This window comes from Cyrtonyx montezumae, unplaced genomic scaffold, assembly GCF_038088225.1.
Source record: "Cyrtonyx montezumae isolate F1298 unplaced genomic scaffold, pur_monq_1.0 scaffold_30, whole genome shotgun sequence".
NCBI classification, from domain to species: Eukaryota; Metazoa; Chordata; class Aves; order Galliformes; family Odontophoridae; genus Cyrtonyx; species Cyrtonyx montezumae.
This window is the reverse complement of record NW_027072035.1, coordinates 532,744-553,259: the sequence shown is the minus strand read 5'-3', so window position 1 is coordinate 553,259 and position 20,516 is coordinate 532,744. Positions and strand designations below refer to the sequence as shown.

The 20,516-nt window shown below is 33.7% G+C and overlaps 1 protein-coding gene across 1 annotated transcript in view; it reads right to left on the bottom strand.

The window, feature by feature from the left end:
- Positions 1 to 20,516, bottom strand: part of PTPRD (protein tyrosine phosphatase receptor type D) — a 568,194-nt gene that overhangs the window by 181,454 nt on the left and 366,224 nt on the right. The window contains exon 5 of the mRNA XM_065744335.1: positions 19,039 to 19,180. Coding sequence (XP_065600407.1) covers positions 19,039 to 19,180 — 142 coding nt within the window. The remainder of the gene's footprint in view (positions 1 to 19,038; positions 19,181 to 20,516) is intronic.

Genomic DNA, 20,516 nt, shown 5'->3' with positions numbered 1-20,516 from the left:
TCACAGAAACGTCTGTGGTTACATTTGAATCCTTGTCAGACTTGCTTTTATCTTACAGTTTCTTAACTGGTAGGGTACAATATAACTTAATTTTGGATTGTCAGTCATCATTTTAACTATAATTTTAGTCACTGTTTTTGCTGTTGTTGTTTTTCAGTTTTGTTGTTATATTTTTCCTTTTGCCCTTCAGTTTCAATCAATACAGAAGTTCAGTGTAACCACAATAAATAGAAAGACATGCCCTAGGTCATCCAAATCAGGTTGACATCTCTGCTTTAGAATGTCATAAAATTATGTTTTCTGTCTCTAGCATTTCTAATTACATTTGCCTAAAGTCATTGAAAAGGAAATTCTCTTGGAGTTCAGGCTTAGAAACTCTACAAAAAAATAATTCAAATTATTCTAGGAACAGTTAACTTTTCCCTGCACAGGCCGGATCAAATAAACAAAAGGATGGGCAAACAAACAGGAAAAAAAAATAAACAGCTCACTTATTTGTATTTAACTGATATTTCTGAAGTCAAATTAGACAGCTAACTCAACTGAAACAGGACAAAATGAAGTGGATAGGCAAGGATCTACTCATCATCATAAAATATAAGGCCTATTTTAATATAAGGCCAATTTATTGTTCATTTCACATGGCAGCAGCAATTTCATAAGAAAATATAGGAAACGAGGTAAAAGTTAGAAAAATAAAATTTTGCTAACACTGTGAGGATAAAATGCAGTCTTAGGAAAGGGGAATTCAGTTGTCACATCAATAAGATTGTCGTCACAACAGAATGGAAATGGACTTATAAGAAGGAATAGTTACTCTCCAGAAAAATCAGCTTTGATGACTTCCAGGAACCTGGAAGACCTTGATATCTAAAATCTTAAACTCCCAGGCCTTGGCAATAGTTAATCTAGTTGAAAACTAAGTTATGGAGCACTGCCATTTACCAGTTATTGAACAAGATGAGCAATTTAGATCATTCTATGAGAATTCCAAGACCAGAAAATTGACTTGGGTGGAAATAATTTTGTTTGGACTGATGGACACTTTTCTAAAGGCTTGTTTAGTCTGAGAATAGTTATACAGTGTACAGGTATAGTAATAAAAAACAATAACTTTTTTTCTTAAAATGGTAGAAAAATCAGAATAGGACCTACAGAATAAAGAAAAATCTGGGTATACTTCTTTACAACTCTTTTAAATGAGAATTTTGAAATAGACTGGGCAAGGACAAAAAGAAAGATGAAGATTGGCAGAGGCACAGGGTAATACTGCTAAATAATAAATGCATGCTGCTCATCACAGAATGTAGTCTTTATTAATAAATCAAAAGACAGGCTAGTCCAAAGGGTTTCTGGGTGCCCACCACTGTTGTATCTATGTATTGTATCCATCATTTTTATTACAGCTGAAATATGTGTTGAATTCTTGCAAGCAATATGTTGCAGTTTTGTTATGAAGGAAAAAGTAGATTTTGAGTGCTGTATGCACTGTTCAGGGATATTCCATCCTCTACACTTACTAGAATAAATTACAGCATGGTAAGTCAACTTCAAACTGAAGGTAGATATACATTAATCACGTAGTTCTATTATTTATTTATTTGTCTATTTATTTATTTATTTAAAATAGAACTGAGATGAGAGCAGAGATTTCCTCTCAAGACAGTACAAGAACCAGTTCTACTGAAATCTAGGGACTTAGCTTCAGCAAATGATTACTGCTTATATCATTTGTCATGGAAAAATATTAAGGTCATCAAGTTGATGGTGCATGCTTCAGACTAACTCATTCTCCACAATAATATGAATATATGTATATATAGGTATACACACGCAGTAATATATATATGTATATGTATATAAATATGTTATGTGTAGCTGTCTATAATCCATATTGGCTTATTCTTATGCTCCGAATTTCTAAAAATATGTAGATGTTTATTGCAAACTAAAGGATAACTGAGTTTGGGAAAGTCAAAAATCTAGGCAGAAATGGTGATCAGCAGAGTTTAAGAGAGATTAAGGCAGGAAACAAACAAACAATTCCTGCATTAAAATAAATAAATAAATAAATTGAAAAAGGATATTTTTCTCATAAGCATGAGTACAGGAATGGTGATCTGAGAGCAACCTTGCAGAGAAGGTTTTCAGGGTATAGGGGGATGGAAAATTAGGTATGAGCTGGTAGTGTCTATTTGCAAACTGGAAAACCCTCTGTATCCTTGGTTGCACAAAAAATAAATGTTATCAGCAGGGTGAGGGAGCTGATAGTTCCCTTATATTTTACTCTTATTAAACTCTAAGGAGTACTGCATTCAGCTTTGAGGATCTTAGCACTGACTTACGACTGAATGGATCAAAGGATCCACAGAAGTGAATAAAGGGCAGAAGCACCTCTCCTATGAAGACAGGCTGAGAAAGCTGAGTTTAGCAAGAATCAAGGAAGATCTTACTGAAGACTTACAATTAAAGGGGGTTCTATAAGAAAGACAGAAACACATGTTTTACAAGGTTATGTAGTGATATGATAAAGAGCAATAGTTTTAAGCTAAAAGGGGGAAGATTTAGATAAGATTAGATATAAGAAATAAATTCTTATTTCAGAAGATGGTGAGGCACTAGCGCAGGCTACCAGAGAGCTCATGGATCCTCTATCCCTGTAATCATTCAAGGTCAAATTGGATGAAGGTTTGAGCATCCTAATCCAATAATATGTCCTCAACTATGGCAGGAGTGATGGAACTAGATGATCTTTAAATGATTCTTCCCACGCAAAGTGTTGTGTGATTGTGTGAATTTAAAATACCAAATTTTTGTTGCATGACCAGACATAATTCCACTTCTCATCTTCTATCTACTTCTTTCTTGTTCAAAAAGCAAAGCTAGATCTCAATAACTACAACAATTAAAAATAATTTCCAATGATAAGATATTGTAATGAGTATTTTAAAACCATATTTAATGAACTAAAACTATGTTGGTATGCTCATCCAGTAAATAATTCGATAATAAAATAATTTTTGAAAATAATTTTAGAATCTTTTATATGAGCACTTTTAAAAGAAATTAATCACAGTAAAGACAGTATGGTGTATGTTCTATTCCATAACTGTGAAGATGTTTCTAACTGTGCTTATTTATTACATGGTTGTTAATACGAATCTGTTATTCTACTGTTCATCAAAGAACTGAATAAAGAGAATAAATACAATGATAAGTAGTTTAAACAAGTGAAAAATGTCTAATCTTTGCTCTTGTGTACATTTAACATGTTACAGAAACTCAGGAAGATGTCTTGCATTGTAGTTTTGAAAATCCTTACAAAATATACCGATTTTATAATTTTACAAAATACTAAACCACAGTCAGCAACATTTTTGTCTTGTTTGATATAGTTTTGTAATGGGCAGTGATACATACTGTTTTCTATAAAATTGATTAAAAAAATGTCTTAGATACTCAAATGTAATGTTATATTTACTTTCATATGAAACACAGTTTGGAGACCAGGAATACACAACTTAGAGGAAGAAAGTCTATAAAGGGGAAGCTATCAAGCTAAAACATATACATCAAGAATAATCTCTTCCAGAAGCAGCTATTATCATCAGGTCTGTAAAACACACCTCATATAAAAGTTTTAGTAAGCCTAGGTGGTAAGTCCTTGGAAAGCATATTGAGCAGTATAAAAGTATTTGAGCTATTCTGTCAGCATCTGGCACTTAAAAATTGTTTTGAAGCTTCCTTTCACAGAGCAAATCTGTAATATACGAGATCTATAAAAATATTAATAATCTCTCTGACTCTCTTCCTCCATTTATTTTTGTTAACATACTTTGCTGAGTACACTTGCCTCATGACTTAACAGTAATAACAGAAAATGCTACTTCTTTGGAGGACAACAGTTAAAGTATATGACCATAATTGGGAATCTGCATATAAAGATGCAAAAACCAGCATTCAGAAACACCATGTATTTGATCTTTACTGAAAGGTTTTTCTACACAGAAGAAATTATTGGCATATAATAATTTGTGTAGCTTTCTCTTTAAGACCTTTTTTTTCCCCTCAGAATAATATGATTTAGGATAACAAGATGGAGAAAACTATTTAATGGGTCTAAATATTATATGTTGAAGATCAAATATATTTTCAGCTGATGCTTCAATGTAGTACACTGATGCTACTGCAAAAAATGAAGTTTTCAGCTAGTGCTGGAATCACCTACTAGGTATGGAACAATCGTGTGTTTACATGGAACAGTGTTGTAATTGAATTCTGAAGTCTAGTCAGTACCTCAAAATCAGATTTCGGGGCGATTCAACTATACTCTATGATGAAAGAGTTGCTCCAAAAGTAAAGCCTACTATTTCATTATGTTGGCCCACAATGTCTAAGACGGATGTTGGCAGAAGAGATTGAATCTTCCCACCAATATTTCATCACTTGCTGATGCCATGTGACAGCTGGCAGCAGAGGGGCAGTCTGACAGAATGGTACCTGATACGGAAGCATGTATGAAGCAAGTGTGGAAATGAATTCTTCCATATGGGAAAAAATCACACCACTGACATTTCTTGCTGAGCACTTTCTGAATGCTCATGGAGACCAAATGGTGGATGTGAACACAGTGAGGTGGGGAGGGTGTGTGTTTCAGCAGCAGTGAAAGCAACAGTGAGTCAACTCTACTGGTACAGATTTTTATAAGTTCGCCATTAGAAAAACAAGTATACCTAATGGTATCTATAGTAATAGATAATTAGTATAGCTAATAGTCTCTATATTGAAAATAATTGTTCTGTAGCTGTGTATGGGACCTGCTGAATCACGGCCTGAACCACTGATTGATCACCTGAGGTGAGCACTGAGTCAGCTGCAGGGGCACAGGTGAACGCAATGCACATGTGTGATCAGAAGGGGTGGAGCCTGGCTCTCCCAGACCCCATTTAAGGGCTGACCACCACCAGTGAAGGATCTCTTGTTGGAGATCCCTCCCCTGTGGAGTTTTGAGTGAGCCTCAACTATCTGCAAAAGGTGAGCCTCTCTTTACTTACTGGTTGTCTGTTTACCATCCAGATAAGCCAAGCAAAACATGCTATCCACCTTGTTATTTTCTGCAAATACTATTATTTTGGGTTATTCACCATACAAACTGAGAATTTGTTCTGTCTGAAATGTTATTGTACTCTTTCCATGGGAATAAATAGGAGGCATTATTTCCTGAGCAAACTAGGTAGATAAGAAAAAAATTATAAAACTTTTTTCTACATTTGTCTCCAATAGTCTTACTTCTATTGATTGTATACAGTATGCTTACAACCGACAATTATTTTTCTGACATTTATCATCGCTAAAAACTAAGCTTTAAAAAGTAGGAAATGTCAGGATGTACAACAGCTATTGGTTATACTGAAAGTGATGCTTTCTCAATTTGGGATTTCTCAGATTAAGAAAACGGAGTTTGCTGTGCATTTGGCATGCCAGCTTATTTATGACATCTTTCTTTAAAAGACAAAAAGAGAAACATATTTTAATGCTTGATTGTAGTATCTTTATGAAGTTAAATATTACTAAAGCAGTGTTAAAATATTATAATAGCCGCATTGTGCACATTGTGTAGTGGCAGAAAATCACCAGTTGCACATCATCAAATATAGCACAGAGTATAGTACATACATAAATATATGTATTTCCCCTTTTTACTGGTAATTGCAGTAATGAAGAATCATACATCGTGAAATATCCTGAGGTGGAAGGGACTCACAGGGTCATCAATTCTAGCTGCTGGCTCTATGCAGAACAACTCAAAAGTCAAATCCTATGTCTGAGAAAATTCTCCAATTGAATCTTGAACTCCAGCAGGCTCAGTACTGTGACCACTGCCCTTGGGAGTCTGTTCTAGTGCCATCTTTATAATGAACAATCTTTCTAATACTAAATTTGATCCTTTCTTGAGGGAGCTTCATGCCAACCCAAAAGGCCCCCAATTCTCATGATTGGGAAATGTAAATAAGTTTATCTTGAGAAGACTTAAAACTTAGTGTCACATCAAGTTTCTAGAGTATAATGAATACAGTTTCGTCCTCATAAGATGGAACTGCATTTCTGAATCAAGATTTTTTTGTTAATGTAAGTGAAGTAATGGAAAGGGGCTTTATTGGTAGCACTGCTTTAAGAATATTCTTGAAGAAGCACTTCAGCTGCTTCAGGTATGTTTTCAGTCTGAACTACATAATCAGGGACTTTCTCCTAATAGTAGTGTCCTCAGGTTGGTCTGTCCAGGTTTTAACCATATAAGCTGTGAAACTCCTGCAAGCTGGAGACTCCCAGCAACCCACTGGACCCTGGCTCCACAGCCAGGCCATCCTGGTGGGGAAAAGTCTATTCTTCATCTCCATCCTGGGCCCCTCAAATCTCAGCTCATGCCACTGCGTTTTGCCCTGCTGGCATACACCATTTGCAGAACCCTGCTGTGTCTGCTCTGTTCCTTCCTAATGATGCTGTACAGCTGCTGGGTACTCTTAAAACTGCTTCTCTTTCTACCTGAAATGTTTCCAGTCAGCAGTCTCACCTTACAGGGCAAGGTCTCCTGTCCCACGGTCACAGCAGAAATATTTTACATTGTTTCCTTGTTTGTTTTTTTTTTTTCAAGTACTGGGAGCAGAGGGGAGTTGGGAGGGTGGAAGGATGCATAATAATCAAATGTAATCAAAATTATACACAGTAACCAGATGTGGTCTGTGAACAGCTGAGCACCCTTCCTTTCATCTGCTGGGTCTGCTCCTGCATGCACCTCAGGACTTAACTGCACGTACAACCATTAAGGAAAGTGTCTCATGAGTTGGTTACTAAAGCATTATCACAAATATCCCTCTCTGTAAATGTGCAATGAATTAATATTTTTGTTTACTTAAGAACAGTCTTTTCTGACATGAAATTTACATTTATCAAGTTGGCTGTGACTTTGAATTCAAACTATTAAAAACAATCCCATTTAGAAGATGTGCTTTCTTTTGGCAATATATCTGGAAATAACCTGAAAAGCTGTTTAATTCTTTTTTGAGGCATCATTAAAGAAATCTGTTCTGTCTACTACTTCTTCATGAAAATACTTCATTGGAAATAGTGTGCCTCAACAGATATTTAAACAATGACAGTGGTACATTAAATTAGATTAAGCATGTTTAACTAGCTGACAGGTTCACATTTATGTAGGTTACAAGTGTCATAAATAGCTGACTTAAATATTGGTCTTCATTTTTAATGAGTTCTGTGTAGTATTATTATCCTGTCCTTGGAAAGATTTTATTTATTCATTTATTTGTTTTTATATACTGAGACAAATGTCAGACATCTGCTATTGAAATTATTTTACCATAGCATTTACACAGTTCAGGAAGCAGTCTTTTCAGAGGGATATGTTAAGAACGTAAATCAGTCACCATTTGCAATCTGCAGACATTTATCTTGGTATACTTCTTCTGTCCTTTATCAAAATCAGATGCAGAAGAAAGACTGTAACAAGTCAAATGTGTCAAAACCATTCTTCAGTGTTATGTCCCAGAACTCTGTGATTTGCTGCTAAAGGATCTTTTTATTTTCCCTGTTCTCTGGAAAAATATTCTCAGGTGTATTCTTTGAATGAAAAGGTGGATCTGCTCCACACTCTTCTCTGCAAATTGAATAAATAGCCTGCATTGCTAAATGTAGAAGGAAGCCCAGATACCGATGACCTGGAATACACTTTTTTAAATGAGATTCAATCAGCCTGCACAGGTGTTTGACACTCACCAGCTCCACCTAATCTCCCTTTCACTAGGTCACTGAAGGTATTATAATCCATTAGGAGAGCTATTTACTGACCCACTCAGTTGAAGCAATGCTTACCTTGACAGTAATAAACATACAAAGAGGATGGTCCAAATTCAAAAATAAATAAATAAATAAAAAGGCTGCCAAAGTAAGTGGCAATAAAATGAATGAAGAAAGAAATCCTGTGTTTGTGATGCCATTTCCACCCCATTGTTCTCCAGTTCCCATTTAGCTTTACAAATACATGCTTATATTGCCAAATTTCATGGAAATGAGCAGCACAGTCATTTAGAAGACATAAAATAAACATCCTTTTTATTACGGTGAAATGCAAATATCAAGTCTTAACAAGTAAATCTAGGGTCTGCAATTTTAAAATGGCAATAACAATAACCTTAGGGTGTGCTTTCATTTTGCAGTTGATTTTGTGAGAAGCAACTGTTATTTCTGTGTAGTACTTCAATGAGTCAGAGCTGTGCTCTTTCAAGTTAAAGCTGTGGAGGCCTGGTAGTAACAGTGATGGAAAGTCAATAATTATTGGTAAATTCAATCACAATGTATATCACAGTGCTCATGACAATTCTATTAACCTATTTCAAATTTAAATGTTAGGGTTTACCTAATTATTTCTTAGGAATATTATACTTAAGCAGGAGTATCAGTTAACATTATGATAAGATTCTGTAAGTAGAAAACATCCAAACACTAGTCATCGCACTGTCTGTTTTTTAACAGACAGATAGAAGGTGTAAATGTATAGTTTGCCTGTCCACGGCTGTTTTTCCAAGGACACATAAAAACATGGACCCATATTTCAAAAGACAGGGTCTTTACACTATATAATTAGCCTGTATACCAATTGAAAGCATGTTATGAGTATATATGAACAGAGATTGTCTATGAAAATAACCATTTTCCTTTTGCAGATGTGAAATACCTGCAGATTTTATTTCCTTATCCAGATTAAGTCTATATAAGAAACAATTATTTCTGCATGTGATTGCGGTTTCTAGATGGAATTAAATGGATATAATAACTGAAAATAATTCTGATATAAAGACTGCAGTTGTCTTAAAACAGCAATAACAATGGCAAAAGTGTTCATTTATGACTCATGGTTTGCGTATTGTTCTCAATCTATTTAACATTCTATAGCAAAGGTAGTATACAGAGCGCATACTTTGAATTATTATGCAAATAAAAGCAGAACATTTAAAACTTTTTTTTAATATTGTAGAAATTTCAAACAACTTGGTTTGATTTCAGCGACCTGGCAAAATCTGAAGATTCGTGAGCCAACTGCTTGTCTTAAAAATCCAAGATAAAGAATATATTGCTGATACTTTTAGATAAAGTAAATATTATTGTTTATCTATGGCTAGCTTTTTTTCATAATGAATTTTAAGGTTCTCAGTAAAACGATGATGTTGGATGGCTCTTTTGGAGCCTTTGCACCAGAATTCATTCTTAGACCCTGAATACCAAAACTTTTAAGCTCATTTTTGCCTATGGAATTTCTCGCAGTCATTTCTCACAGAGCAAATGTGAGGTTAATAGTAAAGTTGCACGGCTAGAACAGCAAACACAAACCTCCCCAATCTGTGATCAATATTAAAAGGAAAAATATCAATAAATGTCCTGCTATGACCCAGTAAGTACACAGAAAACTCCACTGTTTCTATCTGATTGTCTCTCATTTGTGTGTCAATTCAAAAAGAATTGGTTCATTAACATTAATCTGCTTTATAAAATGATTTATCAGGAGTTATCAGCCAACAGTAAGGTTAAAAAACCACTTTTTTGACTTTAAATAGTTGTTCCTGTACAATCTTGCTATTGCCTAACAGTATGTTCAGAACACATAAAAATTAGGTCACCTTTTAAAGTTCTCTGCTTATAAAGTGATTTGAGTTTATGCAGTCTATTCAACAACAACCACAAAAACTTGAGATTGTCACATTAAGCACTGTCATCCTTTGTTTCAGCATTTAAGCAAAACAAACATACGAAGTAAGAACAACAACAATGAAACCACCAAGGAATGAACAAAGAGAACTTCAAAGCCTCAGAGATGCCATAGAAAGTATTCAGTAGCTATTAAAGAAACTATCACTAAAAGTACTTTCGTATATCCAGGTATGAAAAATACAAGCACGTATCCCTTTAGACATTTTTCTGCTTGTTTCTATGCTTTTGATGCTTTGCAGCTAACAAGCACATTCACAATTTGACTAATCTGAAGACCAGCTAAGGCAGCAGTTTCCTCATTGCTTTCAGTGTACTCTCTTTTCAGTCATCTGTCTTCTACATGAAACAAGCCACAGCAGCAAATGATTGCTGTGGGGTTTAGTAATTGCTTTTCTGCATTTGGGTTCATCTTCTCGCTATAAATCAAGTTCCAAGTGACAATAGCTTTTTTGGGGAAAAAAAAAAACAAACACCACCAACAAAAAAACTGGCAACTTTTCAGCCTCTTGATTCACTTTTCCTGAATGTCATTTTGCTGCGGATTTAATGAAGAGGATTCCCCAAATAGTCTTTTCTATTATCTATACAGCCAAAAAAACAAGTAAATCTGTATTAACGTTATGATACTGGTTGTCTGTATAGATGTGTTTATCTTAGAAACTGGGCTGATAATGCCATTTAAGACAAAATGATCTGTTTTATTTAAATAAATTACAGAACTAGTGAAAACACAGGCATGTATACACAAGAACAACAGCTGAAACTACAGAAAAGGTGGGAGCCAAGATGAGCTTTTGAGCTTAGTACCAAAATAGAAGCATTAAATTTAACTTGATTACCAAAAAGATGTATTTGATAAGTGCCATGCATGTCATATCAATAATAATAAAAATCATTTCTTTATGAGGAAATCCGTAGTAATAAATAACTGATGTTAAAAGGAATTATTAAGGGAAAAAAAGAAAAAAAAAAAGGAAAGAAAAAAAGCCTGTACTGTTCCAGGACAAATTTTTTTTTCATAGGCAGAAAATCTGAATGACTACAGAAGTAGCAATATTGTGTTCTGTTCAGATAAAAAAGAAAAAAAGAAAAATGTTGTATTGCTTGAAAATGAAGACATTTGTGAAGACACCATTTGGCATTCTTCTGAGGTGATCTTTACAGATTAAAATAATTCATGTATGTGCTTTTAAATCAATATATCCTTAAGTATGTCTATGACATGAAAGACCACAGTGTCAAGCCAAGGGTCAGATAAGCTGATGGTGCTAATGAAACACCTCTCTCTAATTATCCCTATTTCACTGAAAAATTTACTTGAGTACTTCCACTCGGAAAACTACCTTGTGGTGAATTTGTCAGCTAGTGCACAGAAACTTTACTAATGCACGTTTGCTACCAAGATAAATAGTACAGTCAGCTGCAGAACTTCAGTTTACACCAAGCACTGAAATACCTGGAGTGACATTTGCTGTAACCAGATTTTATACCACAAGTAAGTCTTAGAGCATACATAAGAGGTTCTCCATCTCCATGGAATCCCTAAAATCACAGTTCTTTCAGTTTTTACTGTTCTGAAGCAAAGAAATCTCCTTTGCCTTGTTGCAACAATTAGAAGTCTTTATTTCATAATTGTTTTATTACTTATCCATTGAATAAAATATATTTGTTTTGCTAGTTTAATTGAATTTCAGCTTTTTGCCCAAGTTTGCCCAAAATCTGTTAAATATTTTTTGGCAAACATTTTTATTTTTAATTTTTCCTTCCAATGCTAAGTCACTGAAAACATAACAATCCCAATAATCAATATTATTTTATGAACTATTGCAAAGCTAAGCAAGCTGAAGTGTAACATAAACTTTCCCTAATTTCTACATTACATTTTCTTATATGCGTGAGAAAACATTCTTAGGAGTTTTTCTCACATTTGAAGATTATCCATTACTGCATTAAAATGGAATCAATTTTGCTATCACTTCAGTGTACTGGTGTCACACTTGTCATACATTTATACAATCAGTTCTGCCCGTGGTAAGACATAAGTACTCACAGGAATCATTAACCTGAAAAGCTGAAAACAGACAGATTATATGAATATATTTTTTTAGGTTTTATTATGCTATAGGCCTTGGTTTTATTATGCTATTAAGCATTTAATTTAAATATTTATCATGATAACAATTAATTTGAAATGTAACCAAACTCCTAACATCATTGGTAGTGTCAGGGATTAGTAAAATAATGAGTATATTGTATGATAATCTCTAGAATTCTGCTGTTGTTTTATTATTTTTCTTATGTTTCATTAATATTAAATATATACATCAAAACACAAAATTCTGCAGTTAATTTTAATTTCATAGAGTGCAGCAGTAACAATTGTGTTTTCTGTTAATGTCAAAAGGATGCACTAAAATAAGTGGGCACATAAATAGATGTTTAAACATAATGTGGAACTGAGGCCATGGATTACAGTTACAAGAAATATAACACTTGGTGTTCACCTAATGGCTTTGACTTAGATTATAGCACTGACTTAGATCAAGACAGTGGTTTCTGGCTACTGAACAATGAAAAACTGCATAATCTTCAACAGTGATACTGAACCAAAAGGATTCCATACCAGGCCAAGAAATTGAAATGTATGCGTAACAAGTGGTCTCAAGAAAAGTGAGTGCATTCTAAAGATTTTTTTGTTGTAAAAAACCTCTGTTTTGTACTTTTACACTATCAATTAAAATAGGCAAATGGCCAATCATTCTTCAAATAAATAAACTTCACAACCCATGTTTGAACAACAGCTCCATTTATATTGAATTACATTTTAGACAGATAAAACTGAAAAAATAAATCAAGTAGTGATAACACATAATGCAAAATGTCATAATTATAGAACAGAAGACAAAAATACCCAATTGTATCCTCAAGAGATAGCAGTTACACACAGTTAATCCTCTGCCTTTTCTTGCAAAGGTCATTCACTATATCATGTCTGTGCACTGGTTATGTATGGGTCAGAATTCAAGGAAAAAGATCAAAATGATAACACTGTGCTTAGCAGCTCTTGGTTCTTCAAGACAGCCTTCTTTTTAATTGGATTATATGACTAACAGTTCTACTACTGGTTCAGCAAGGATAGACTAGCAGAGGAATTATTCCTCCTCCTCCTGGTAATTCCTTGCTCGTTGTTCTCAGTGCCACTTGTCCCTGACAGCTTTCTGATGATCTTGCATATGTAGTTGACTGTCTAGGGAAAGCAAATGAATCACCTTATGCATCAATGAGTGCTAAAAACAAAGATGTTATAAAAAAGTATTGTTCATGATGGATTAATTTAAATTTTCTAAACTGACGACATGTTTTTGTTTTTAATCAGAAATGCTTACAACACGATATTAAATCATTATATACTGTAGCGGAAATAATTAGATGTGGGTCATGCTAAAATTACTCATGAGCTGTTGTCTGAAAGTATTTAACAGGTGTACATTCTTAGTCAAACAATCTGTTAAAGAATTCTTTTAAGCTAAATTGAACTACTATTCTTTGTCTGGTGGTATTTCCATTCCTCTTCTTAAATCACAACAGCTGTCAGACAGCTATCTACAAAACAGCACCATTCCTCCCCAACCCCCTTCCCCCCCCCCCCCCCCCTTTTTATCATATATTCTTATAATAAGTTATAGTACAGACAGCTGGAAGATTTCAATATCTTGCTTCTTTCTGAGGACCATCCATATTGCCCTAAAATGTCAGATATTAATCATTTTTTACCATCGCTAATATTTCAAAAACAAAATTGGTTCTCTGAACACGTATGAATACATAACTATGAACTGGATACCTTTATTGCTTTGGTTGCATGAAATCCAGTGAAAGGTGAAATTCAGTGAAGAACAGCAAAAAAGAAAAATAAAACTTTACAAAGGCATGTCTTTAGCTTTTATTATTAATTAGTATAATGTGAAGTTCCTTTATGTCTGTTTACTGTACAATTAGAACTGTACAAACCAATCATGTTAAAAAACTATAGATGAACAAAGAATTGAAAGAAATTTAATGATGAAACAAGACTATTTCAAATTATAAGATTTCAAACTATAACAAATAGAAGGCCAGTATTTTTATTTTCCCTAAATGCATTCCAATTCCCAAAGAAAATATTTCAAAATAGCTTACAGTATTACATCTAAATATTCCTAGTGCTTTACTACTTCAAAAGCCATTTCACAAAATTTGTACACCATTCTACAATGGCATTTAAGTTTCTATTTAAACTTACACTGTATTAGTTTTCTTCCTTAATCTTCCTTATACAGCGCCCCAGGAAAGCCTTTATAACATAAATTGCAAAATACTACTTTTAAAGCCAGAATAACAGTGTTCTTCTTCAAAAAAGAGTCATAATAAAAATAGGACTGTAATTAACATGCTAATTTTGGTTGCATGGTGCTGCACAGAGTATGTAGCATGATCACTGAAAGTTAAGGAATTTTGAAGAATGATACTTTTTTTAATCTTCAGATTTCTCACGAGGGATGTGTTTGAGATAAACAACTTTACAGAGTATGAAATTATCATAGAGGTATTTTCTAGTTTACCTTCTTTCTGTTCATTCCACTTTCTATGGTCTGTCCTACCAGAAGCTCCGTAGCATCAGTCATTATGACTACACAGGAAGCAGTCAAGTGAGGTAAACACTGGTGTATGCATTTTATACATCTGGAACATAGTTCATTATTTGTACTGTGTATCTAATACCTAATGTAAACTCTTTCCTCCCATTTGTCTAGAAATGAAAGCATCCCACAGCACATTTTCTGACATTATAGTCATGCCTCTCCATTTGCCTACTTTCTATGCCCTATAAGAGAAATGTCTCCAATTAGAAATTACTTCACAATAGTTCCTTCTCACTTCAGCACTACTGTGTACAGTGAAAATACAGAAATTAACTTATATTACCATGGAATTTACCATTGGCAACAGAAATAAAAAATGTACCATGTACCATGCACTTTTTTATTTATTTTTTTAATAGTGTGGAAATGTTTTGCACTTCTAAGTGTCCAACAAAACATAATCTCTCTCATCATCTGCACCTCAAAATTTGTGTCTAGCAATGAGCAGAGAAACTTTTACTGTTCAGTAAATATTTCAAATTTTATTTTATGCAGCAATGAGTTCTTGGCACTAAATCAACCATTTTTAAGAAAAAAAAAAGAAATAATAAAAATCTTCCTAGGCACTTTCCCTTCCTCCTTTCCTCCTGTAGCACAGTGCTTGTGCTACGAAGATTCTTTATGTTCATGATTTTATAATGCACTATGTAATTAACAATAATAGAATAATGAGCAGAGAAAAAAAAAACTGCCTTTCACTCAAGTAACCTATATAGTCTCTCTTGTTAGACAGTAACAGGTAAAACAATGCAAAAAGTAGTGATAGCAAATAACTAGGCATTAGATATACCTTGTGCTAGCAGGCCATAAGTCTGTATTGTTAGGCATCAGGTGGTGGGTAATTGCATTGTGGATATATTTATTTATATATTTGTTATTTTTTTTCCTTCTTCTGTGTTGGTAAATAGCTTTTTCTTAACACAAGTGTTCTATATTGTTAAGTTTTCTCCCTCATTCCAAGGGCATGTGGTTGCACGGTAATTAGCTACCTGCTGGGTTAAACCATGGTAGAAGTCAATAAGAAAAAAACAAAACAAGATTCTCCAAAATTAATAGCACGAAAGTGTTGCTGGCTTCTTTATTACAGCAGAAGAAAGTACCCCCTTTTCTCCTTCCTGAACAGTATGCATTCTTGCATGTAGCTCTTGACAGAATAACTCTTCTATATTCATTACAAATATCTATCATCCTTCATTTACAAGTTGAAAACAACACAACAAAACAGTTTTAGGTTGATTTAACAATAAATGAATGAACAATAAAAGTAAAGCTATTACATCCACAATTATATGCAGTGTTTAAAAAGAGCCTACATTTTATAGTCTTTGATAGTCAAAACTGATAATTCTGAATGAATGAATCAAATAACTGTTTCACTCTAATTGTCCTCAATATAAATTTTCAAAATGAAAACCTTCAGAAGTAGCACAGACTCCTCATGTATGTAAAGATCCCTCCAAGATTTTCCTGTAATAAAGTCTTTTTTCTCATTTTCAGGTTGATTTATATATAGAAAATCAAAAGCAGTTTTTATTTAACTAAGACATTCACTCTTGGTCCAGATAGTTACTATATTCAGCCTACAAAGCAAATGTTTACTTATGTAGGAACGTATCCTGATTTATTCTGGTAACAGAAGAAGGCTCTATCTTGTGTCTCTGCTAAGGCCTTAGAATAGTATCAGTTTTCCTGTACTTTTAATGCATTTTAAAGTTTCAGCATCCAAAAGCTAAAAAGTTTATTTATAGTCACAGTTCCTAGGGAGCCAAATATGATAGCTTGCTCATAGGGCAAGGACAAAATAAAACTGCATAAAAGCTTTAGTGTAGAAAACAGTTGGTCCAGCTGCACATAAAAAAGAAGTCTGGCTTGAAAATGTGCATATGTTGTCAAAAACATTTGTGTGCTATGATGTACAAATGATTTCTAACAGTTAAAATGGATTAAGATAACAATCAAATGAATATACATTCACATTCCAACTCCTGTAAATATCCTGATTTCACCAGACCCCTGCTATGTAATTACTACCTAATTATGCTAGCAATATCTGTGGGTTGAACTGTCTTCTTTCAAGGTCCCCTTTTGTATTAGATCCAGTACAATTGCTGAGTTGGGTCTGTAATAACAAAGTTACTGAAAGATTTAAAGAACATTTGGATATTGCTTGCATATTTTCTTCCATCAGGAGTCATGCACTCACCAGGGATGAGTTAAATCTATGTCGACCACAGGTGAAAGACACTCCTATCAGTTTTGTATTGGATTATATTTGTTAGATTTTTTTCACATCTACATTATATGTTTTTTCCTAAAGCAGCTACATAAGGCATAGAGGTACTGTTTCCTTCAATGTCAGAATCAAATGGAGTGTTTTACACAAGGCTGTTATTGATAAGTCTGTATAAAATGAAGATTTGTGTAAGACGGCAAAGTAGGAGCTTATAATAGAATTACTTATCTTCCAGTCTAATGCATTTAGCACTGAACTATTGTTTGTCACAGAAAACAAACAAACAAAAACAAACAAACAAACCAAAAAACCCAACAAGAATAACAAAACATAACAAGGCACTGAATTTAAAGCATCTCAAAATTTTCATCCTGATAAAACCTCCCTACAGTGGAAGTTTCATGGTCCTTGCTTTCTCTGACATTACACTTTTATCTAAATCTACAGTCAACATCTTCTAGAGTTCTCACATGTTATCAGCTTTGTGTTAAATACATAAATCTATTCCTGAGAAAAAAATGTATTCAATCAGGTGGAAAAGTTGCAAATACTATGGCAGGAAACTACACTTTTTTTTTTGTTTTGTTTTCATATTTAATACTTTTAAATTAGACAAACAGTTTTTAATTAATATAACTTTAAAGTTACTTAAGTATTTTAACCTAAGAACTAATAACATTTATATTTTATTTGACATTTGCATATACATAGCATTATGAACATTTCTTATGCAGAATCTCATGTTTACATTGTGAGTAGCACTGAATTATTTGAGTAAGAAAAGGAAGGAAAGCTCACATACCCCTAACAATTGAATTATAAATATATCTCTTTTTACAAACCATAGATTTGTAAATACATTTTAAGAGACTCTACAGGAAAGAAACGCACTTGAGTTTTCCCACTTTTTTTTTTTTTTTAATATCCTCCTTCCTTTTCATGTATCCCTTTACTTTTACATACAGTATGACAAAGTGATTTTATTTCATGGAAGCTATGCATTAAAAATATTTTTATAACATAAAACAATAAAGTGAAAATCTCAGCAAAATATGAACTTAGTTATTTAGTTTTAAAATTTTCATTCATTAGACTGAGAAGGGTTTTTAAAAGGTAACAGAAGGAACTATTCTGGCATTAGAGATAACAAAAATATTAAATATGTTTGTTTACATCAGACTACCTGTAAGATGTTCTTTGACTTTGAACAGTAACACCAAGACTATTCAGAGTGATTTAAAGAGGAAATAAAATCACTGAAAAAGACATTTCCTTATTTTTTTTACATAGAAAAGCTACATCCATATCCTACTAGTTATTTTGAGAAAAAAGATTTTATATATATATATATATATATATACATAAACTTTTTTTTCTTCTAAATTTTGTCAAGTAGACTGATCATCGTTCATACAGAATCACTGAATCATTTGAGTTGGAAGTGACCATTAAAGGCCATCTGGTCCAACCTCCCCTGGAATCAACACGGGCTACATACTATAAATAAGTAATAGTATAAATATTATAAACAAGCCCTTAGCAGTTAATGGAATAATATCATGTGATATCACAACTGTATATAGTAATTTTCAGCTGTAAAAGCTGAAGAGTGTGATATTTTATGAAGCCTCTCCAAATCCAGTTTCCATTTATCTTCAGCAGACATAATGAAATATTCAAGTCATTTCACTACTAGTACTTACTACTATGAGTACTACCCAGACAACAGACTTGCCAGTGCATTTATATCCTTACCCATGAAGGACAGTTAAAAAAATGATTTTCCTTTACTATCTTCAAAAACTTCTTAGTAAAGTAGAAACATAATTCAGGTGACATGAATATTTGACATTGAAAAAGCCCTTCCATTTTTCATGTTTGCTATCTTAGGGGAAAAATTCTTGTAGCAGCTTAACCTCTTCTAAAATCTGCTTATGTAATTTTTCAGCATCACTCTCAATTGAACCAAATTCTGTGTAAATGCTGATCACACAAAGCTAAGCTAGCCAAGAGCAGCAGTAAAATGCAAATCATTAAGACTCATAAAGTATTGTTTTTGTTCATTAACTAACAAAAGTAACTTCTTATGCACAACACTCTCCTGATTTATTCCTTTTTTTGGTCTACTAAGTCATAACCTCATTACCAGTCTATGGTCAGAAGTTCTATATAACGTATAAAAATATTATATGGAAAAAGATTGTATTTAACAGCATCAGGACTACAGTAACACTCATTTGAAAATATTTGTAACTAACTTTCTTGGAGTGAAAACTCCCTTTTAAAATGATCTATTACTTTTAGCTCTTAGAAGTAAATTAATTATGTTCAGAAAGAACTTACCACGTAAAACAGTGAGCCTTGTGGATACACTTATTTCACCGACACTATTGGAAGCCACACACTCATAAATAGCTTCATCTCGTGGTGTGCGCAGTGGTTGTATTCTGAGAACTGATCCAGATCCATCATCAAACTCTATTACCTATAAAAGGAAACAACAGCTGTCACAGATGTTGTTATAAATGCCTACCCCTCCATTAATCTGTACGTGAACAGTGACCTGTCAGTATTTTTGACATCAGAACTAGGTTCATTGTTTAAATACACATACCATGACAAATTCAACAGTGGTGGGAATATAGACAATGCTGTGTGAAACATAGTACTGAACATTCAATGGCCACTGCAAGGCAGTTTCAAGAAAGGACAAAGAAAACAAACCAATAAATAAACAACCAACACCAACGCCAACAATAACCAACAACAAATCACCAAGAAAGAACATCTAACAAGATCTATAAGAATGTGTTCTGTATCTTAATGCTCTTTTGTCCTGAAGTCCATCTCCCTCTATTCTCTCAGCTTTACCATCATATGTCACATACTTAGTTGAAATTGCTGCAGGATATACTTGCAGCATACTCATAGGATGTGCTTCACTGTTTGATCTCCAAAGTGAAAAAGGCTTGTCAATTTCTGAACAAGATAGGACTAGTAAGTTTGGCTATGCATTCAGCCCACTGGATAGAAGCCAATTTATCAGAAAATGCATTAGAAAACATGTACCAGTTAAAAGACTGAAGGAAGGTTGAGGGAAGTGTGCTTGCTTAGCTTGGAGAAGTGAAGGCACTGGGGAGACCTCACTGTGGCCTTCCAGTACTTGAAGAAAGCATACAAGTAGGAGGGGGAATGGCATTTTACATGGGTTGATAGTGGTAGGACAAGGGGAGTAGTATTAAAGTAAGACAGTGGAGATTTAGGTTAGATGTTAGGAGGAAGTTTTTCACTCGGAGTGTGGTGACACACTGGAACAAGTTGCCCAGAGAGAAAGTGGATGCCCCATCCCTGTATACATTCAAGGCAAGGCTGAATGTAGCTCTGGGAAGCCTAGTCTAGTGGTTGGTGACACTACCCACAGCAGGGGGGCTGAAACTAGATGATCTTTGAGGTCTGTAATATTTATAGAAGAAATAGCCATTTTCATATGAGAAGGAAAGAAATATTCATTTTTATTCAAATTAATTCCCTTCAAATTCATCTGAGTTCTATTGCTTTTATCTCCTTGTCCTGCACATACAACCACACCAGATACTGGTGAGTAATGCAGAATTCCAAACACTGGAAAAGCCTTCCCTATTGTGAAATAATAATAGTAATCTATATAATCTAAGCTGATTTCAAATTTCTATGTGAATAAAATATGATAGTACTACCACCAGGATAGCAGTACTTATAAATACAGGTTAATCACATTTCTTTTTTTACAAAGCAATACATATTTCACCATTCTCTACATATACACCTACAAAAAAAATTAT